Raw genomic sequence first — 20,195 nt, 5'->3', positions numbered from 1 at the left:
GTTCACTAAAGTCTGCACACTGTTACTCTTTTATAACCGAACCCCTCTCAACAGTGGATCAGTCAGTATAACCTCGTAAATCTTCATTCGAGACATCTTCACTGAGGTAGTTATCATGTGTTTCAATACAGTGGAAGTAATCCCTCTCCGATCTTCACTTCTCGATCAATACATCAAAGATATCCATTCACCATACGTCATCTTTTTTTCAACTGATCAAGGCCCAACACAATTGTGTTTCGCACCATGCGTCTTCAGGGGCGATGACTCTAATCAAGAAAGATACAGTAAGGGGTTCACTATAACTTTCACCCTACTCCTCTATTCAGCTAATCTCACATAACATTGTACTTCTCCACATACCTCTCTTGTACTCTTGACAGATTTAAATTGGCTGACTGTTTAGCCAGCCTGGAACACTCAGCCTGACGCCATTTTGACACGGGCTGTTCTCCGAGGACAAGCAGGCTGCTTGTTCTCACGACTGGGTGACGTCCGCGGCAGCCCCCACCAACCGGAAAGAAGCTTCGCGGGACGGTCGGCACGCAGGGCACGCCCACCGCGCATGCGCGGCCGTCCTCCCGCCCGTGCGCGACCGCTCCCGCCAGTTCCTTTTTTTCCGCGCCTGGAGAGAGTCGTGCTTTGCCGCTCTCTCTACTTCAGCCACCGGATTCTTGCGATCGCGTATACGCGGATCGCGCTTCGTTCATTTAATTAATTTCCTTTTATTATTTTTCTTTTACAAAAAAAAAAAAAAAAAAAAGAAAAGACTGCGCGTGTGGAGCACGCGCTCCCCTTTTCCCTCGCTTCCAGCGGGGACGCCTCGTTGCGGCCTAGTGGCCGCTCGGTCGGCTAGTTTTTTCGTGGTGTGATTTTAGCCACCATTGCCGACTTTGACTTCGCCGACGCGATTTTTCCGTCGATGTCCTCGAAGGTCCCGAGTGGATTTAAAAAGTGTGGTCGCTGCGGCCGGCCGATCTCGCAGACCGACACCCACGCTTGGTGCCTCCAGTGCCTCGGGCCGGAGCACAATCTCAAGTCGTGCGCGCTGTGTCTCGGTCTCCGGAAACGGACTCAGGTTGCGAGGCAAGTTCTGCGGGACCGTCTTTTTGGAACTTGCGCCGGCCCCTCGACGTCGACCTCGACGGCATCGGTATCGAAGGCCGGATCTTCGGTACCGGTATCGATGCCCGAGACATCGGCACCGATGGCAGCGACCCCAGGAGAACAGGTCCCGTCGGCCCGCCGGTCCGCCGGTGAGAGTGGGGTTGAGAGGCCGCGTGGGCTGTCGGCCCCGGTCACTCCCTCAGCTCGTGAGCCACGGGACTGAACCCTGTCGGACCCGGTACCTCGAGACCGAGGGGGATCGACCTCCTCCTCCTCCATGCCCTCCGGCGCCGGTGACGTGCACCGGAAAAAGGACAAGAAGCGCCGTCACCGGGAGCCCTCGGTGCACCCTGAAGGGGAGTCGACGCCGAAGCGTCATCGCAGAGAGGAGAGATCTCCGTCGGTGGTGGAGGTACCGACGCGTCGGGGTTCCGGCACCTCGGTGCCGTCTCCTGGCCCCCAGCAGCTTCTGGCACCGACACCCTTACCGGCCCCACCGCCTTTCCCGGCAGCGGGCCTGGACGAGTGCCTCAGAGCCATCCTTCCGGGGATCCTGGAAGGGCTGATGCGCCAGGCTGTGCCGGCGTCGGGGGTGCTTGCGCCCCCGGCGCCGATGACTGTGGCGCCGGCGAGCTCTAGCCCGGCACCGGGGCTGTCGACACCGCCGCCGCTTGCGGTGCCGGTCTCGACCGCCACGCAGGTGGAGTCCCCGTCGACGTCGATGGAGGGAGCTCCGTCCCCGCCGGCGCGGGAGTCCACCGCTCGACGACACCGAGGCCTCGGTGCCTCGACGTCGAGCCGGGCCCGGTACCGGATTCAGCTACATGAGCTAATGTCCGACACCGAGGATGAGGACTCGTGGGGGGAAGAGGAAGACCCGAGATATTTCTCCTCAGAGGAGTCTACGGGCCTTCCCTCGGACCCCACGCCGTCACCGGAGAGGAAGCTCTCACCTCCTGAGAGTCTCTCCTTTGCCTCCTTTGTGCGGGATATGTCTATAAGCATTCCCTTTCCCGTGGTCTCTGTGGAAGAGCCGAGGGCCGAGATGCTCGAGGTCCTCGACTATCCATCACCACCTAGAGAGTCCTCCACGGTACCGCTGCACAATGTCCTGAAGGAGACGCTGCTTCGGAACTGGGTGCGACCACTAACTAACCCCACCATTCCCAAGAAAGCAGAGTCCCAGTACAGGATCCACTCTGACCCAGAGCTCATGCGGCCCCAGTTGCCCCATGACTCAGCGGTCGTGGATTCTGCTCTCAAGAGGGCACGGAGTTCGAGGGATACCGCCTCGGCGCCCCCGGGGCGGGAGTCTCGCACTCTGGACTCATTTGGGAGGAAGGCCTACCAATCCTCCATGCTCGTGACCCGCATCCAATCTTACCTGCTCTATATGAGCATCCACATGCGGACCAATGTGCAACAGCTGGCGGACCTGGTCGATAAGCTCCCGCCGGAGCAGTCCAGGCCTTATCAGGAGGTGGTCAGGCAGCTGAAGGCGTGCAGAAAGTTCCTGTCCAGGGGGATTTTTGACACCTGTGACGTGGCATCTCGTGCTGCGGCCCAAGGTATAGTGATGCGCAGGCTCTCATGGCTGCGTGCCTCTGACCTGGACAACCGCACCCAGCAGAGACTGGCTGACGTCCCTTGCCGGGGGGATAATATTTTTGGCGAGAAGGTCGAGCAGATGGTTGACCAACTGCATCAGCGGGAAACCGCTCTCGACAAGCTCTCCCACCGGGCGCCTTCAGCACCCGCCCCCGCGGGCGGGCGTTTTTCCCGGGCTCGGCAGGCTGCACCCTATTCTTTTGCGAAGCGTAGGTACAACCAGCCGGCCCGAAGGCCTCGTCAGGCACAGGGACAGCCCCAGCGCGCTCGTTCCCGTCAACAGCGTGCGCCTAAGCAGCCCCCTGCGCCTCCACAGCAAAAGCCGGGGACGGGCTTTTGACTGGATCCATGGGAACATAGCCGCCCTACAAGTGTCCGTACCGGACGACCTGCCGGTCGGAGGGAGGTTAAAATTTTTTCACCAAAGGTGGCCTCTCATAACCTCCGACCAGTGGGTTCTCCAAATAGTGCGGTACGGATACGCCCTGAATTTGGCCTCCCTGCCTCCAAATTGTCCTCCGGGAGCTCAGTCTTTCAGCTCCCATCACAAGCAGGTACTTGCAGAGGAACTCTCCGCCCTTCTCAGCGCCAATGCGGTCGAGCCCGTACCACCCGGGCAGGAAGGGCAGGGATTCTATTCCAGGTACTTCCTTGTGGAAAAGAAAACAGGGGGGATGCGTCCCATCCTAGACCTGAGAGGCCTGAACAAATTCCTGGTCAAAGAAAAGTTCAGGATGCTTTCCTTGGGCACCCTTCTGCCAATGATTCAGAAAAACGATTGGCTATGTTCCCTGGATTTAAAGGACGCATACACTCACATCCCGATACTGCCAGCTCACAGACAGTATCTCAGATTCCGCCTGGGCGCACGGCACTTTCAGTATTGTGTGCTGCCCTTTGGGCTCGCCTCTGCCCCACGAGTGTTTACAAAGTGCCTCGTGGTGGTAGCGGCCTACCTACGCAAGCTGGGAGTGCACGTGTTCCCGTATCTCGACGATTGGCTGGTCAAGAACACCTCGGAGGCAGGAGCCCTCCGGTCCATGCAGTGCACTATTCAACTTCTGGAGCTGCTGGGGTTTGTGATAAATTACCCAAAGTCCCATCTCCAGCCAACTCAGTCTCTGGAATTCATAGGAGCGCTGCTGAATTCCCAGATGGCTCAGGCCTACCTTCCCGAAGCGAGGGCCACCAATCTCTTGGCCCTGGCTTCGCAGACCAGAGCGTCTCAGCAGATCACAGCTCGGCAGATGTTGAGACTTCTGGGTCATATGGCCTCCACAGTTCATGTGACTCCCATGGCTCGTCTTCATATGAGATCTGCTCAATGGACCCTAGCTTCCCAGTGGTTCCAAGCCACCGGGAATCTAGAGGATGTCATCCGCCTCTCCACCAGTTGCCGCACTTCACTGCTCTGGTGGACCATACGGACCAATTTGACCCTGGGACGTCCATTCCAAATTCCGCAGCCCACGAAAGTGCTGACGACGGATGCATCTCGCCTGGGGTGGGGAGCCCATGTCGATGGGCTTCACACCCAGGGTCTGTGGTCCCTCCAGGAAAAGGATCTGCAGATCAACCTCCTGGAGCTCCGAGCGATCTGGAATGCACTGAAGGCTTTCAGAGATCGGCTGTCCTGCCAAATTATCCAAATTCGGACAGACAATCAGGTTGCAATGTATTACGTCAACAAGCAGGGGGGCACCGGATCTCGCCCCCTGTGTCAGGAAGCCGTCGGTATGTGGCGTTGGGCGTGTCGGTTCGGCATGCTTCTCCAAGCCACGTACCTGGCAGGCGTAAACAACAGTCTGGCCGACAGACTGAGCAGAGTCATGCAACCGCACGAGTGGTCGCTCCATTCCAGAGTGGTACGCAAGATCTTCCGAGAGTGGGGCACCCCCTCGGTGGATCTTTTCGCCTCTCAGACCAACCACAAGCTGCCTCTGTTCTGTTCCAGACTTCAGACACACGGCAGGCTAGCGTCAGATGCCTTTCTCCTTCATTGGGGGACCGGCCTCCTGTATGCTTATCCTCCCATACCTTTGGTGGGGAAGACCTTACTGAAGCTCAAGCAAGACCGCGGCACCATGATTCTGATAGCGCCCTTTTGGCCCCGTCAGATCTGGTTCCCTCTTCTTCTGGAGTTGTCCTCCGAAGAACCGTGGAGATTGGAGTGTTTTCCGACTCTCATTTCGCAGAACGACGGAGCGTTGCTGCACCCCAACCTTCAATCCCTGGCTCTCACGGCCTGGATGTTGAGGGCGTAGACTTCGCTGCGTTGGGTCTGTCTGAGGGTGTCTCCCGGGTCTTGCTTGCCTCTAGGAAGGATTCCACTAAAAAGAGTTACTTTTTCAAGTGGAGGAGGTTTGTCGTTTGGTGTGAGAGCAAGGCCCTAGAACCTCGTTCTTGCCCTGCACAGGACCTGCTTGAATACCTTCTGCACTTATCAGAGTCTGGCCTTAAGACCAACTCAGTAAGGAATCACCTTAGTGCGATTAGTGCTTACCATTATCGTGTGGAAGGTAAAGCCATCTCTGGAGAGCCTTTAGTCGTTCGATTCATGAGAGGCTTGCTTTTGTCAAAGCCCCCTATCAAGCCTCCTACTGTGTCATGGGATCTCAACGTCGTCCTCACCCAGCTGATGAAACCTCCTTTTGAGCCACTGAATACCTGCCATCTGAAGTACTTGACCTGGAAGGTCATTTTCTTGGTGGCAGTTACTTCAGCTCGTAGGGTCAGTGAGCTTCAAGCCCTAGTAGCTCATGCTCCATATACTAAATTTCATCACAACAGAGTAGTGCTCCGCACTCACCCAAAGTTCCTGCCGAAGGTGGTGTCGGAGTTCCATCTTAACCAGTCAATTGTCTTGCCAACATTCTTCCCCAGGCCGCATACCCGCCCTGCTGAACGTCAGTTGCACACATTGGACTGCAAGAGAGCATTGGCCTTCTACTTGGAGCGGACGCAGCCCAACAGACAGTCCGCCCAATTGTTTATTTCTTTCGACCCTAACAGGCTAGGGGTCGCTGTCGGGAAACGCACCATCTCCAATTGGCTAGCAGATTGCATTTCCTTCACTTACGCCCAGGCTGGGCTGACTCTTGAGGGTCATGTCACGGCTCATAGTGTCAGAGCCATGGCAGCGTCGGTGGCCCACTTGAAGTCAGCCACTATTGAAGAGATCTGCAAGGCTGCGACGTGGTCATCTGTCCACACATTCACATCTCATTACTGCCTCCAGCAGGATACCCGACGCGACAGTCGGTTCGGGCAGTCGGTGTTGCAGAATCTGTTTGGGGTGTAAATCCAACTCCACCCTCCAGGACCCGAATTTATTCTGGTCAGGCTGCACTCTCAGTTAGTTGTTCTTCGTAGGTCAATTCCTGTTGTTTCCTCGCCGTTGCGAGGTTCCATTGACCTGGGTTCTTGTTTTGAGTGAGCCTGAGAGCTAGGGATACCCCAGTCGTGAGAACAAGCAGCCTGCTTGTCCTCGGAGAAAGGGTATGATACATACCTGTAGCAGTTGTTCTCCGAGGACAGCAGGCTGATTGTTCTCACCTACCCTCCCTCCTCCCCTTTGGAGTTGTGTGTTTCATCTTTTGCTAGTCATTCAACTGGCGGGAGCGGTCGCGCACGGGCGGGAGGACGGCCGCGCATGCGCGGTGGGCGTGCCCTGCGTGCCGACCGTCCCGCGAAGCTTCTTTCCGGTTGGTGGGGGCTGCCGCGGACGTCACCCAGTCGTGAGAACAATCAGCCTGCTGTCCTCGGAGAACAACTGCTACAGGTATGTATCATACCCTGTATCTTTAGGATGCCACGCATGCATCGCACAGACTCCTCTCCAGAACCCCGGGAATGGTCTTGCCTTTTATAGACCCGCCCGTTCTACTGCTTTATTCAACCCTGTAGGAAACACCGTCTTCCATTGGAAGATAAACCCCTGTTCTGTTCTTAGCATGTTCTGCATAATATTACCCCCCTTGTTCGCGTCCATTTGGACGAGAACCACAGATTTAACATCTTCCAGTGCATGTCCTGCTGTTAACCAGTGTTCAACCAATGGGGTATCTTGTTTAGCCAATTTAATGTTGCTCAGATGTTGAGCTATTCTATGTTTGACTCTCTTTACTGTTTGACCAATGTAAACTAGCCTACACGGGCAAAAAAAATCACATAAATGACAAAATTGGAATCGCAGTTAGTGTGGGATTTCAACAAGAATTCTTGTTTCGGTCTTGATTTGGAATCTCAATCCATTGTACTACTAGAGCTTGGGGATAATATCGACAACCATTACATCTATGGTGGCCCCCTGGCATATCTTGTTGTTTGACCATCTGCCTCTTCAGCTTCTCACCCAGATTCAAACCTCTCCGATATGTAAACCTAGGGGCACACTGAAATGGTTTATGAACACCCAGCACCTCCCAATGTTTGAATGATCTTCCTAACCTCCTCTGTTAGGTCCAAACAGAAGAATACAAGCAATTCTGTCATCCTCTTCACCTTGCCCCTTCTTGCACTGTTGGGAAAGTGTGCACAGTATGTGCACATTCTGTGCTCTTTTCTTAGAGTGCACTATTTGCACATGCCCGTGTATGCACAATAGTTGATGCCTGCATAAACTATTAGGGAAGTATTGCACACTATGTACAAATGTTGTGCACATGTTGTTTAACAAAAAAAGATGTAGTGAAATTAGAAAAGGTTCAAAAAAGGTGACCAAAATGATTAAGGGGCTGGAACTCCTCTTGCTTGAGGAAAGGCTTAAGAGATTAGGGCTCTTCAGCTTGGAAAAAAGATGGCTGTGGGGGGGATATGATGGGAATCTATAAAACCTTGAGTGGTGTAGAATGGGTAAACGTGAATCGATGGTTTCGAAAAGTACTAAGACTAGGAAACACTCAATAGGTTACATGGTAATACTTATGAATGGGAGGAAATATGTTTTCACTCAACAAATAGTTACCAGAGGATGTGGTAACAGTAGTTAACATATCTGGGCTTAAAAAAAAAAAAAAAAAGCTTGGACAAGTTCCTGGAGGAAAAGTCCATAGTCTGCTATTGATATAGACATGGGTAAAGCCCTATTTAACCCTGGGATTGGTAGCATGGGATTTTGCAAGGGATTTGTGACCTGGATTGGCCACTGCTGGATTCAAGTTACTGGACTATGTCTGCCCCAGTATGGCTATTCTTATGTAAGTTCTATATACCATTTTAATGAATATTAATTCAAAATGATTTAGATAGGCACAACCAATATAAACTGCGACCAATATAAGCTAGTGTGTGGGGGGAAAAAAGCAGAAAAAAATTGAAAATTTTCTGGCTGCCCATCCCTAATCAGAACAAATATTAAACAGACAAACATAAAATATAGGCTTGAATAAGTGTGTTTGTGCTGCTATTTGATAAATACTGCTGAAAAGTAAAAGCTGGCTCATTTTCAAAGCACATAGACTTACAAGTGAAATAGGTTACTATCTGGCTCATTTTCGAAAGAGAAGGATGTCAAACAAAAGAAGTGGGAATATGAACCAGGCCTTTCCAAAGACTAGAACCAAACAAAATTTATGATAATAAAATAAAATTTATTAATATTTCCTTAAAAATAACTCTTAAAAGTGACTCGGCACAACGTTGTGTTTCGGCCTGTGGCCTACATCAGGAATCTAAGAATAAATATAAACAATATATGACTAAAACAGATTATATAAAAAAACAAAATTGCAATATCATAAAAGGAATATATGTATAAAGGAACATAAACCACCAAGAGAAGGATGTCCATCTTTCAACATAAAACAGAAGATAGATGTCCAAATCGGTATAATCGAAACCCGATTTTGGATGTCTCCAACTGCAGTCCATCGCAAGGACATCCAAGTTTCAAGGGGGCGTTTTGGAGGTGTAGCGAAGGTGGGACTTAGGCATGCCTGGGACTTGGGCATACCTAACACTTGGATGTCTTTGACCCATAATCGAAAAAAAGCAAGGACGTCCCTGATGAACACTTGGACGTTTTCACAGGGATGTGTTTTTTATACGAATAAGGCACAAAAGGGTGCCGGAAATGACCAGATGACCTCCCGTCACTCCCCCAATGGTCACTAACCCCCACCCACCCTGAAAAAACATCTTTCAAAATATTTCATGCCAGCCTCAGATGTCATACTCAGGTCCATGACAGCGCATGCAGGTCCCTGGAGCAGTTTTGGTGGGTACTACAGTGCACTTCAGACAGGCGGACCCAGGCCCATAACCCCCTACCTGTTACATTTGTGGAGGAAACAGCGAGCTCTCCAAAACCCACCGTACCCACATATAGGTGCCCCCCTTCCCTCCTAAGGGCTATGGCAGTGGTGTACAGTTGTGGGTAGTGGGTATTTTTTGTGGGGGGAGGGGGGGGTTAGGGGTTCAGCACCCAAGGTAAGGGAGCTATGTTCCGGGGAGCATTTTATGAAGTCCACTGCAGTGCCCCCTAGGGTGCATGATTGTTGTCCTGGCATGTCAGGAGGATCAGTGCACTAGAAATGCTGGCTCCTCCCACGTCCAAATGGCTTGTATTTGGACATTTTTCACATGGACGTCTCTGGTTTCAAAAATCGCTGAAAGTCAGAAACGTCCAAATTTAAGGATTTGGACATCTGATGGTATTTTTGAAAACAAAAGATGGACGTCCATCTTTTTTTGAAAATACGGGTTCCCCGCCCCTGGATTTCAACATTTTGCAAAGACGTCCAAATCGCAACTTGAACGTTTCTTTTGAAAATGCCCCTCCACGTAACTTTGTAAGTCTATGTGCTTTGAAAATGGGCACCTTTTTTTCTTTAGGTGTGGTTTGGCGAAGATCTCCCATTAAGTCCCCGGAGCCCTCTGACTCCCAGGCATGGACCAGGACTGTCGGATGTTTTACAGTATGATCAGTGGTTATCGGTGAGACATGAAGCCACGTTGATACCTATGCAGGAAGATCTCGCAATCTGGTTAACTAGCTTATTAGGTAAGCTTTAAAATTCTTATGCAAGCTTGTCTTGACTTCTCAAACTGATTATTATTAGAATGTGAGCTCTTCGATAATATTTTGTTTTATTTAGATTTTTCAGTAGTAGCTCAAGGTGAGTTCAGGTACACTAGGTAGTATATGCCGTTGACAGTGAAAACTTCATTTTGCTTAATTATATTCTTCACTTTTTTACCTTAGTGAAAATGTTGATATCACCCTGTTTTGCTAGCCCAGAGAATATTCTGCTGTAGAGATAAGCTAGATAAAGATGTTTCTTTTAGGGGGAATAAATCGAGTCTACTTATCCTGACTTCTTGTTGGCCTTGGTGAGCTTGGCCTTGGTGAGCTGACTAATTTAATGCGCAAACCTTAATGCACATAGTGAAAACAAGGTTGGGTTTGGGAATTGTATTTAAAGAAAGATAGATTTCAATTGCCTTGGTTTGCCCTTTTCAACTAAATATGACCATTTTCAGTAATTAAATATTTTGATATATTATAAGGTTCTTTGCTGCAAGCGAAGGGTTAATTTTATAACCAAATGTCTGTTGAAAATTCCAGAAGGTACCTATTTATTGCTGTTCAGATAGGCACCTCTGTACTTTTATGAAATAACATAGTAGATAGTGGCAGATAAAGACCTGTACAGTCCAGTCTGCCCAACAAGATAAACTTATTACATATGGTATGAAATGATAACATCTTATGTATACTTGATCTTGATTTATCGTTGCCACTTTTAGGACATAGACCATAGAAGTCTGCCTGGCACTGGCCTTGTTCTAAAATTTCTGAAGTTGTTGTCAAAAGCCCCCGAAAAGCTCCATTCCAACCCAAATAGGCGCACAGGCCTCGATGCTCGGAATCAAATATGGGCACTAGAGGCCATTAATGCCAGATTAGCAGCTGCATTTGCTAGCGCAGAATTCTGAGAGCCGACGAGCTCATGAACCAACGTGCTCGCAGGATCCCAGCGCAATGAGCATGCAAATGCATGTTAATCAGGTCACTCCCTATTCCTCACCAATGCTCAGCAGACAGCACACCAAACAAAGGTGCTCTTGCTGCTGAAAACCCTTCAAACTCCCCACACAATCCTAATATCAGTGGCCCAAGCCAGAAACGCTGGTACAGAGTTTTCCCCAGTGCAGCCAGAGAGATGACCGACTAGGGTAGTTTCCATGATGGTTCAGAGGCTTGAATCAGACTGCAGTAATATTGCAACCTCTTTTTTTTAATGCCTGATGCCCAACCGGACTCGACAGACCTCTTTGTTTTTGTGTGGAAGCCGCTGCTATCTGGATCTGGGCAACCGGCACCTCTTTCTTCTCCTTACCTCTTCTCCCCCCCCCCCCACCTCTGGCATTTTGGGCATGCATTCAAGAGCTGTGCTTAATGCAAAACTCTTCAACGCATGTGCCAGACGCTGAACTCCCTAATGCTCAATTCTATGAGTGCACCTGAAGTTGCATCTCATTAGCGTTGAGCATTAGTTGGACTGACGCGCTGTTTCTCTGGTGCTGTTCAGCGCCAGAGTTCTGAGCATCGGGGCCTCAGTCAGCCCCAGTAGCTTGTACATTCAAATGTATAGATTTCCTCAGCATTCTTTGAGGGTCTGAATAAAGCAACCAGATAGGGTGTTAAGTTCACTTGATCAAGGCATTATTTCTGAAGCAGTTTTTCTTTATGAAGCATTATTGTGTGGATTTCAGGTACAAAAGTTAAATCGGACAGGTTTATGGCAGAGCTCGATAATGGTGTGCTGCTTTGCCAGTTGATTTTTGCCATTCAGAATGAACTTAAAAGATGTTGCACATCGGAGGAGCTAAAGGTATGACTTGCTTGATTTTCTTCATATTGCTAATCATGCTGTCCTATTTTGGAGGGAGCTAGTCTCGGCTGATTTATTCTGTTCCCCTCCCCCCTCGCCAATGATATAAAGACTAGATCTACAGCCTATAGGGTAAAATGTGCTGAAAATGTTCTTGCTTCACTTAGGAATATGGTGTCATGTTGTGAAATAGTGATGTCTTCTACCTGCATGAATACTTGTGTGGAGATTAAATTGTCACCTCCCAATACGTTTTTTTGTTAGACATTTATACATTTTCTACATCTACTCTTTGAACTCCTCCTTTCTTTCTTTTTTTTTTTTTTTAAATTTAACCCTTTGCCTCTTTGTACTTACATTTGAATACAATTAATTCTAACCTTATGTGGATTTCCCTCTTATTCGCATCCCTGTTAATGTCGTAACACTCCTTTTAATCCGCGTAGGTATTCTTTGTGTGAAACGTAGAAACGTAGTAAAATGAAGGCAGAGCAAGACCATATGGCCTGTCAAGTCTGCCCGTCCATACCGTCTACTCTCCTTATCATTCACTTAGAGATCCTACGTACTTGTCCCAAGCTTTCTTTAATTCAGATACAGATTCGGAGAATACCACTGTATTTGACCTTTAGAAAGGCACTGAAACTTTCCCAGGTTTTAAATTCTGGTTTTGTTGTATTTATGTACTTTTATTTCATTGTATTCACTTTGTATTCATTATCTTGAATGACAATTTGTTTGTTTGCTAAGAAGAGGGTATATAAAGTTTTATATATATAAATATTTGGTGTTGGTGGCCCCTCTGTTGTTCTGATTTGATTGATTGCAGGGGATGTCTCATTGTTTTTGTTTGCAACCAGAAAAATCAAACCTGTGCCTCATCTGACCTGAAAACCACTGTTCTGGTGTCATTTTTGCTCCACTGTTTGTACAGTGGGAAAATAAGTACATAATGCCTTACTGGGAAAAGACCAAAGGCCCATCACGCCCAGCATCCTGTCCCCGACAGCGGCCAATCTAGGTCAAGGGCACCTGGCAGCTTCTCAAACGTACAAACATTCTATACATGTTGTTCCCGAAACTGTGGATTTTTTCCAAGTCCATTTAGTAGCGTCTGTGGACTTGTCCTTTAGGAAACCGCCCAAACCCATTTTAAACTCTGCCAAGCTAACCGCCTTCACCACGTTCTCCGGCAACGAATTCCAGAGTTTAATTACACATTGGGTGAAGAAATACTTTCTCCTATTTGTTTTAAATTTACTACACTGTAGTTTCATTGCATGCCCCCTAGTCCTAGTATTTATGGAAAGCGTGAACAGACGCTTCACATCCACCTGTTCCACTCCACTCATTATTTTATATACCTCTGATTTGTTTTAAATTTACTATACTGTAGTTTCATTGCATGCCCCCTAGTCCTAGTATTTATGGAAAGCGTGAACAGACGCTTCACATCCACCTGTTCCACTCCACTCATTATTTTATATACCTCTGATTTGTTTTAAATTTACTACACTGTAGTTTCATTGCATGCCCCCTAGTCCTAGTATTTTTGGAAAGCGTGAACAGACGCTTCACATCCACCTGTTCCACTCCACTCATTATTTTATATACCTCTATCATGTCTCCCCTCAGCCGTCTCTTCTCCAAGCTGAAAAGCCCTAGCCTCCTTAGCCTTTCTTCATAGGGAAGTCGTCCCATCCCCGCTATCATTTTAGTTGCCCTTCGCTGCACCTTTTCCAGTTCTACTATATCTTTCTTGAGATGTGGTGACCAGAATTACACACTACTCAAGGTGCGGTCGCACCATGGAACGATACAACGGCATTATAACATCCTCACACCTGTTTTCTATACCTTTCCTAATAATACCCAACATTCTATTCGCTTTCCTAGCCGCAGCAGCACACTGAACAGAAGGTTTCAGTGTATTATCGACGACAACACCCAGATCCCTTTCTTGGTCCGTAACTCCTAACCTGGAACCTTGCATGATGTAGCTATAATTCGGGTTCTTTTTTCCCACATGCATCACCTTACACTTGCTCACATTAAACGTCATCTGCCATTTCGCCGCCCAGTCTCCCAGTGTCGTAAGGTCCTTCTGTAATTTTTCACAATCCTGTTGTGAATTAATGACTTTGAATAACTTTGTGTCATCAGCAAATTTAATTACCTCGCTAGTTACTCCCATCTCTAAATCATTTATAAATATATTAAAGAGCAGCGGTCCTAGCACAGACCCCTGAGGAATCCCACTAACTACCCTTCTCCATTGTGAAATTATATAGATATATAACATTAATCTGTGTAACACAGGAGTGCAGGTTTATACTCCAGATGGATTTAAATCTAGCTGTAAATTTTTTCAGGTATAATTTTGTAGGCATTAAGTAATCAATGAAATATGCAACTTATTTGACTTGTGAGAATATTTGCATGGAGTTTGCATTAATAATAGCTGCTTTTCAAAGATATATACTTGAACATGACAACAGGATGTCAGGACATGAATATTATGTGAGATTTAATTCTTGTAATATTTTGGATTTCTGCTAGCGTTTTCCAATGAGGAAAGTTCCATGTAAAAAGGATGCACCCTCGGGATCCTTTTTTGCTCGAGATAATACAGCTAACTTCCTTCGCTGGTGCAGAAGTATAGGAGTTGATGAGACTTACCTTTTTGAATCTGAAGGTTTAGGTAACTAAAATTCTTTAATTGTTTTTTGTTTTTTTTTAAGAGTTTGCCTTTATTTCTTGTATGCTTTTCTTGTCTATATGCCTATCATGAATTAAAAATGTTCTACCCCAAATGCCTTGACATTTAATAACATATAACAAGATGCTTCCCCCCCCCCCCCACCGTAGAAATACTGTTCTAAAAAGTTAAAGCAATAGTATATAGAAATTTTATTTCATCTACTGTATATTCAATTAACAGTGTAAGAAAAATAATTAAAATCTTTTTATGTATATATTTTTAATGTAAGTGCTTTGCATGTACCACATAAAGGAGACATATCAAGAATCTCATTCAAAATTAAACCAGCCTCTGTTGGTCTATGGTAAGGCTGCCAATTGGATCCAGACTGACAGGGCAAAGTTTGATCCGGTCCTGGGTTAACCCTGTTGCATGTTGGGACTTGTAGTTCTGATTTTCCCATGGCATCCCTTAAGAAAAGCAAGACTACAAGTCCCAGCATTCAATGGGGTAAACCTAGGACTGGATCAACCTTGTCCTGTGAATCTGGAACCAGTCGGCAGCCTTAAGCTATGGGTCCTTGAGCTTTCATTCGCCTTACCAGTTTTATATTGTTCTGTCTGCTTTGCTTCTGTTATTTTACCTTCTAATTCTATAATCTTATGTACCCATTTTTACACACCCCAGTTTCTATAAATGGTGCTCAAATAACACATGATCCTGAGATCCATGTGCAAATAAGTGAATGAGCCACTAACAATCAATTGATGTTAATTGGCTGTAATTTGGATTTGCGTATGATTCTATGAAGATCGGTGTTCAACTTAAAAGGCTATGGGAGAGGCATGGGCATGTATGTGTGCCAGTGGCGTAGCTACATTGGGCCACGGGGGCCTTGGACTCCAACCCCCGCCAGCCGAGGTCCTCTTTCGGTGCAAGGCTTCGTTCTGTTTCTGTGAGTCTGACGTCCTGCACTTACAACGTGCAGGACATCAGACTTGCAGAAACAGAACGAAGCCTTACACCGGAAGAAGAGGACCTCGACTGGCAGGGGTCCCCCGCCATCGAAGGTAGGCGACGGCGGTGGAGGGTCGGCGGCGGGAGAGGGGGTCGAGAGGGTCGTCGGCGGGGGGGGTGTCAAAGTTGTTGGCAGTGCTGGGGGGGGGGGGCTAAAATGTGCCCCCTCACCTCGGGCTCTGGACCCCCCTCCCGCCACAGTCTGGCTACGCCCCTGATGTGTGCCAGAATTTACACCGTTTCAGTTGGTGTAAGTCCTCGTGCCCAAAGTTGGACGCTGGAATACACTCTAAAAGCTATTCTATAAAGGCTGCTGAGCCTGGAGTGTCCTTTGTGGAATAGCGCTGAGCACAAATGTTTTCCAATGCCATTTACTGAATTGGGCCATGTGCAGAATTGTGTCGCAGGTTTTAGAATACTGGCAGTTATTACATTTGGCATAAGTATCAGCTATAATTGGCAATAATTTGCAGTTGTGTGCATAATTGCACTTCGTTGATATTCTATAATTTTACCACTTAAATTCTATAGTGCGTAACTGTGAGAGAGATGTGGATGTGGGAGGGGCATATGCAGGTCAGGGGTGTGTCTAACACTTAAACTCAAGGGTTATAGAACACTGTCAGTTATATGCCTGACAGTTAGTTGTGAGCATTTACACCAGCCATTCAGTTAGTGTAAGTGCTTCTGCCTGAAGTTAGTGTGTAACTGCGGACTTATTCTAGTATTCTATAACGACAAGGGCTTAACTGCTGTTGTAGAATTCGTGCTTTAGCACGGACACTTTAGGTGACCTTTTGAAAATTATCCCCTTAAGTGTTAATTCTTTACTGGTCTTAAGTTTGGGGTTAGGGGTCTGACAAATATAGTTAGATGCCAAAGGGATCTTATCCAAAATCTGTTATGGGGAACCACTGTGCAAGTACATACCCAGGCCATGTTTTGTGACTGCGTCAGAGACTGTCCTAAACAAAACCCTGACCTCTCCTGACTCAGTCACAAAACATAGCCCATGTCGATTGGTCTGTTAACCTCCAGATAATTGGATTTGCAATAAAATAAAGAAAGAAGCATTCTATAAGCGTTGGGATTATTGACTTTGGATGTTGATTAGATGTTGATTATTGCCCCTGCATTCAGATTGCCTCAACTAGTGTGAATTTGGATTTTTAGTACATACATACCCAGGGGCAGATTTAGGCTTCTGTTTTCTAGGATGTAATCTTCATATAGGGAGGGCGGATATACTCGCTAGGAAAAGGTAATGTCCAATCGGACTCACTTGAGCTGACCTTTCTCTATACAGAAGTGATGCACCAGGAAGCAAGCTTGATTTTGATTAGCCCTTTTATCAATTATTGCTTAAATATTTTTTCTTTAAAAAAAAATTTTTTTATAGAGTATAAACTTATTTAAAATAAACCCTTCTCCATTTTACCAAACAGTGCCAATAGGTCATAACAAAACAATAAAATACGGCTTAATATAACTTACTGTAGTTATAAAATTTAAACATACACATTACATTGCAAATATAACAAATTTTATAACTACAGTAAGTTATATTAAGCCGTATTTTATTGTTTTGTTATGACCTATTGGCACTGTTTGGTAAAATGGAGAAGGGTTTATTTTAAATAAGTTTATACTCTATAAAAAAAAATTTCTTTTTAGAGTATGTAGTTTTCACATCTTAATCGTGTTGAAATTGTTTATCGTTTGTTTTTGCTATACAGTCTATTTGTAATGCAAGCCAGAATGGATTACAATAGTCAAATATGATACATAAAACTTAGTAAATAAAGGAATTCCATAAAATGATAGAGTAAAACAAAACACTTCATTCAAGCACAGCACACACTTCCAAAATAAAAAAAACATCACATCAACAGATCATGTTTTTATTGTATAACATCTCTTTGTTGCAGGGTGCCTGCCAAGTTTTATGAGGTTGTTTTAATCTTATAAACCTTGGAAAGGTCTGAAATATATAAAAACAGAGGAAAAAAAGTAGGCTAAGTAAACGTTTCTTCAGAGATTGTCCTCGGGAGGGGAGTGGGGTTAAAAATGAGAAGTGGTGCACATGCTCTCTTGTAATGAAGTAATGCCAAGAATAAGTACAAGATTGTGAATCTTGCGGTTCTGGAACAGGAAGAATGAGTCGCAAACCAAATTGGAAGGATGACTATAGTTTTAAAAATGTGTTGGAAATCCCTGGTATCTGATCATTAGTGCATGCGTGACTGCTGAGTTGCACTATTATCTTGTAATTTTAGCACTAATAAGGACTTTCTATTTTCAACTGATACTTTCTTTGGCATCTTCTTTACGAATATTCTTGTTTATCTTGATGATCTTAAAATGCCCTATGTGATTGTACTCTGTCAGTCCTCGGAAGTAACCTTGTGATCAACAGTTGCCAAGCTCATTTATCTGAAAGAATGAATTCTGCAACAGCTCATTAAGAGAATAATCTAATTCAGTAGATAATTCAATTCATTTGCTTTGCTAACTGTAGTAATTTTAAAGAAACATAAGTACCAAATTAGCATGTTAGGAACATTAAATACTATGGACTGGGAATATCTGGCATCTTCAGAGTTTGTGGTGAAATGACATGTGTAACCTGAGACTTGATGCTGATTAAAACTGGCAAATACAGTAATTAAATAATGGAATTATGTTTTCTTTGATCTACTACTTTATTAAGGTTTTTATCTGTTGACAAAAGTAGTTAATCATATTTTCTGTACTTCATATTAATAGAAATCAGGGGCATTGCTACCATTGAGCGAGCCAAGCAAAATGTCCAGGACTGCTGAATGGTAGGGGCCACCTGCAGCCAAACCCTCCCTTCCTCTCCTTTTGCCCCTCCCACCCTGTGCCTGGGTCAAGTGTCTCTACAACACCCCCCTCCCCTTGCTGGTCCTCCATATGGTGAGGCGGCTTGTGGCAGAGACAGCAGTGAAAGTGGCCTCTTGTGCCAGCAGAGGCTTTCCTCTGCCACATCTTGCAACTTCCTGTGAGTGGGATGCACCAGAGGAAAGGTTCCACTGGCCTGAGAGAAAGAGAGGCCACTTCACTGTGTCTGCCTCGAGCCACCTCGGCATGCGTAGGACAGGTGGTGGGGGGCTGTAGAGACACTGGACTGGGGTGTAGGGGCAGAGGGAGAGGAAAGAGAGGGAAAGACCTGGAACAAAAATGGGGGGGGGGGGGGGGATGGGATGCAAGGGGAAGAGTGAGAGAGAGACCTGGAGGGTTCTGTGTGGGTGGGGGGGGGGGCAGGAACATTGGACCAAAAGGGGGGGGGGGGGAGATGCCAGACTGAGGGGAAGAAGAGGAAAAAAGACCTGGAACAAAGGTGGGGGAGAAAGAGAAGAGACCTGGGTGTGGATAAGTAGGGGTAGAGAGACAGACCTAGATGAAATGGGAGGGGAACAGAAGGGGCAGATTCTGGAGTGAGGGGGCATACAGAGGGAAGAAACAGAGACTACAGAAAGGGGGAGAGACTGTAAGCCAAGGGAGAGAAATGCTGGACCAGGGGTAGTGGATCAGGGGTGGGGTGGAGGAGTAAAGAAAGCGAGGAGGAACGGGGATACAGAAGGGATGCTGGGTATGGATAGAGCATAGGGAATGAGACACATGGAAACAGACACAAGGGGATACTGGATAGAGCAAGATAACACACAGAGGGCATATGCTGAATATGAAGAGCAAAGGGATACTGAACATGGGGTGGAGGATAGGAACAGTGGCACAGAGGAGAGGTGCTGGATACTCGTAGTTCAAAGACTAGGGGACACTCCATGAAGTTACATGGAAATACTTTTAAAACAAATAGGAGGAAATATTTTCTTCACTCAATGAATAGTTAAGCTCTGGAAATCTTTGCCAGAGGATGTAGTAGCAGCAGTTAGCATATCTGGGTTTAAAAAAGGTTTGGACAAGTTCCTGCAGGAAAAGTGCATAGTGTGCTATTGAGACAGACATGGGGAAGCAACTACTTGCCGTGGGATTGTAGCACAGAATGTTACCATGATTTGGGTTTCTGCCAGGTTCTTGTGACCTGGCTTGGCCACTGTTGGAAACAGGATACTGGGCTAGATGGACCATTGGTCTGACCTAGTATGGCTTCTCTTATGTAATATCAACCACTATTAACATCTCAAGACAGCAAAAGAAAAAGCCACAGAAAATCACATGACATAAGCAGCGCTAGTATAATCATTTGAAGGCTAGAAATATCAGCTTACCAAAGAGAGAGAAAAATGTGTTTCTTACAAAAATTTCCCCAATACAGATCAGAATAAAGACATAAGTTCACGAGTGTTGCCAGTTTGGGTAAGACCAAAGGTCCATCAAGCCCAGTATACCATTTCCAACAGTGGCCAATTTGGGTTCAAGTACCTGTTAGGATCCCAAGAAATAGATTCAATACTATTTACCCCCCAGGGATAAGCAGTGGATTTCCACAAGACTGCCTTAGTAACAGGTCATAAACTTTCTGAAAAGCTAATTAAGGAGCTATTATCTGGAAAGCCAATGTTTAGCGATTTGAGGTAGGTGTGAATGTCAGCACTCTTCCAAAACACCTGATCTGAATGAGATGCTATGCATGATTCAAGGCAGGTGTAAATTCTGACAGGGAAACTTTCCAAAATATGGAGCTACTTCACACACCTCCTTTAAAAATCTGTGTGATGTGTCATATACATGCAAGTAGGGACTTCTTTGGACTTGCTGTTTATACACTCATACCAATTTCCATTTACCTATGGAAATTCACACATCTCTCCTAAGATTTTGTCTTCTTAATGTGAAAATCTTGAACTATACTTTTATTTTTAAGTTGATTGTAGTCATGTTGCAGTTGCTTTCTATAACGCACAATTTTAATCTGAGTAGTCTGCCCTTCTCATATGAAT

General features: G+C 46.3%; 1 protein-coding gene across 1 annotated transcript in view; it reads left to right on the top strand.

Annotated features, from left to right (window-relative positions):
• The window catches only part of GAS2L3 (growth arrest specific 2 like 3), a 54,669-nt gene that overhangs the window by 16,870 nt on the left and 17,604 nt on the right, over positions 1-20,195 (top strand). The window contains exons 4-6 of the mRNA XM_030214653.1: positions 9,550-9,718; positions 11,434-11,552; positions 14,112-14,253. Of these exons, the coding sequence (XP_030070513.1) occupies positions 9,550-9,718; positions 11,434-11,552; positions 14,112-14,253 (430 nt within the window). The remainder of the gene's footprint in view (positions 1-9,549; positions 9,719-11,433; positions 11,553-14,111; positions 14,254-20,195) is intronic.

The sequence above is a fragment of the Microcaecilia unicolor genome, chromosome 9 (genome assembly GCF_901765095.1).
Source record: "Microcaecilia unicolor chromosome 9, aMicUni1.1, whole genome shotgun sequence".
Classification (NCBI taxonomy): Eukaryota; Metazoa; Chordata; class Amphibia; order Gymnophiona; family Siphonopidae; genus Microcaecilia; species Microcaecilia unicolor.
This window is presented reverse-complemented; position numbering and strand designations above follow the sequence as displayed.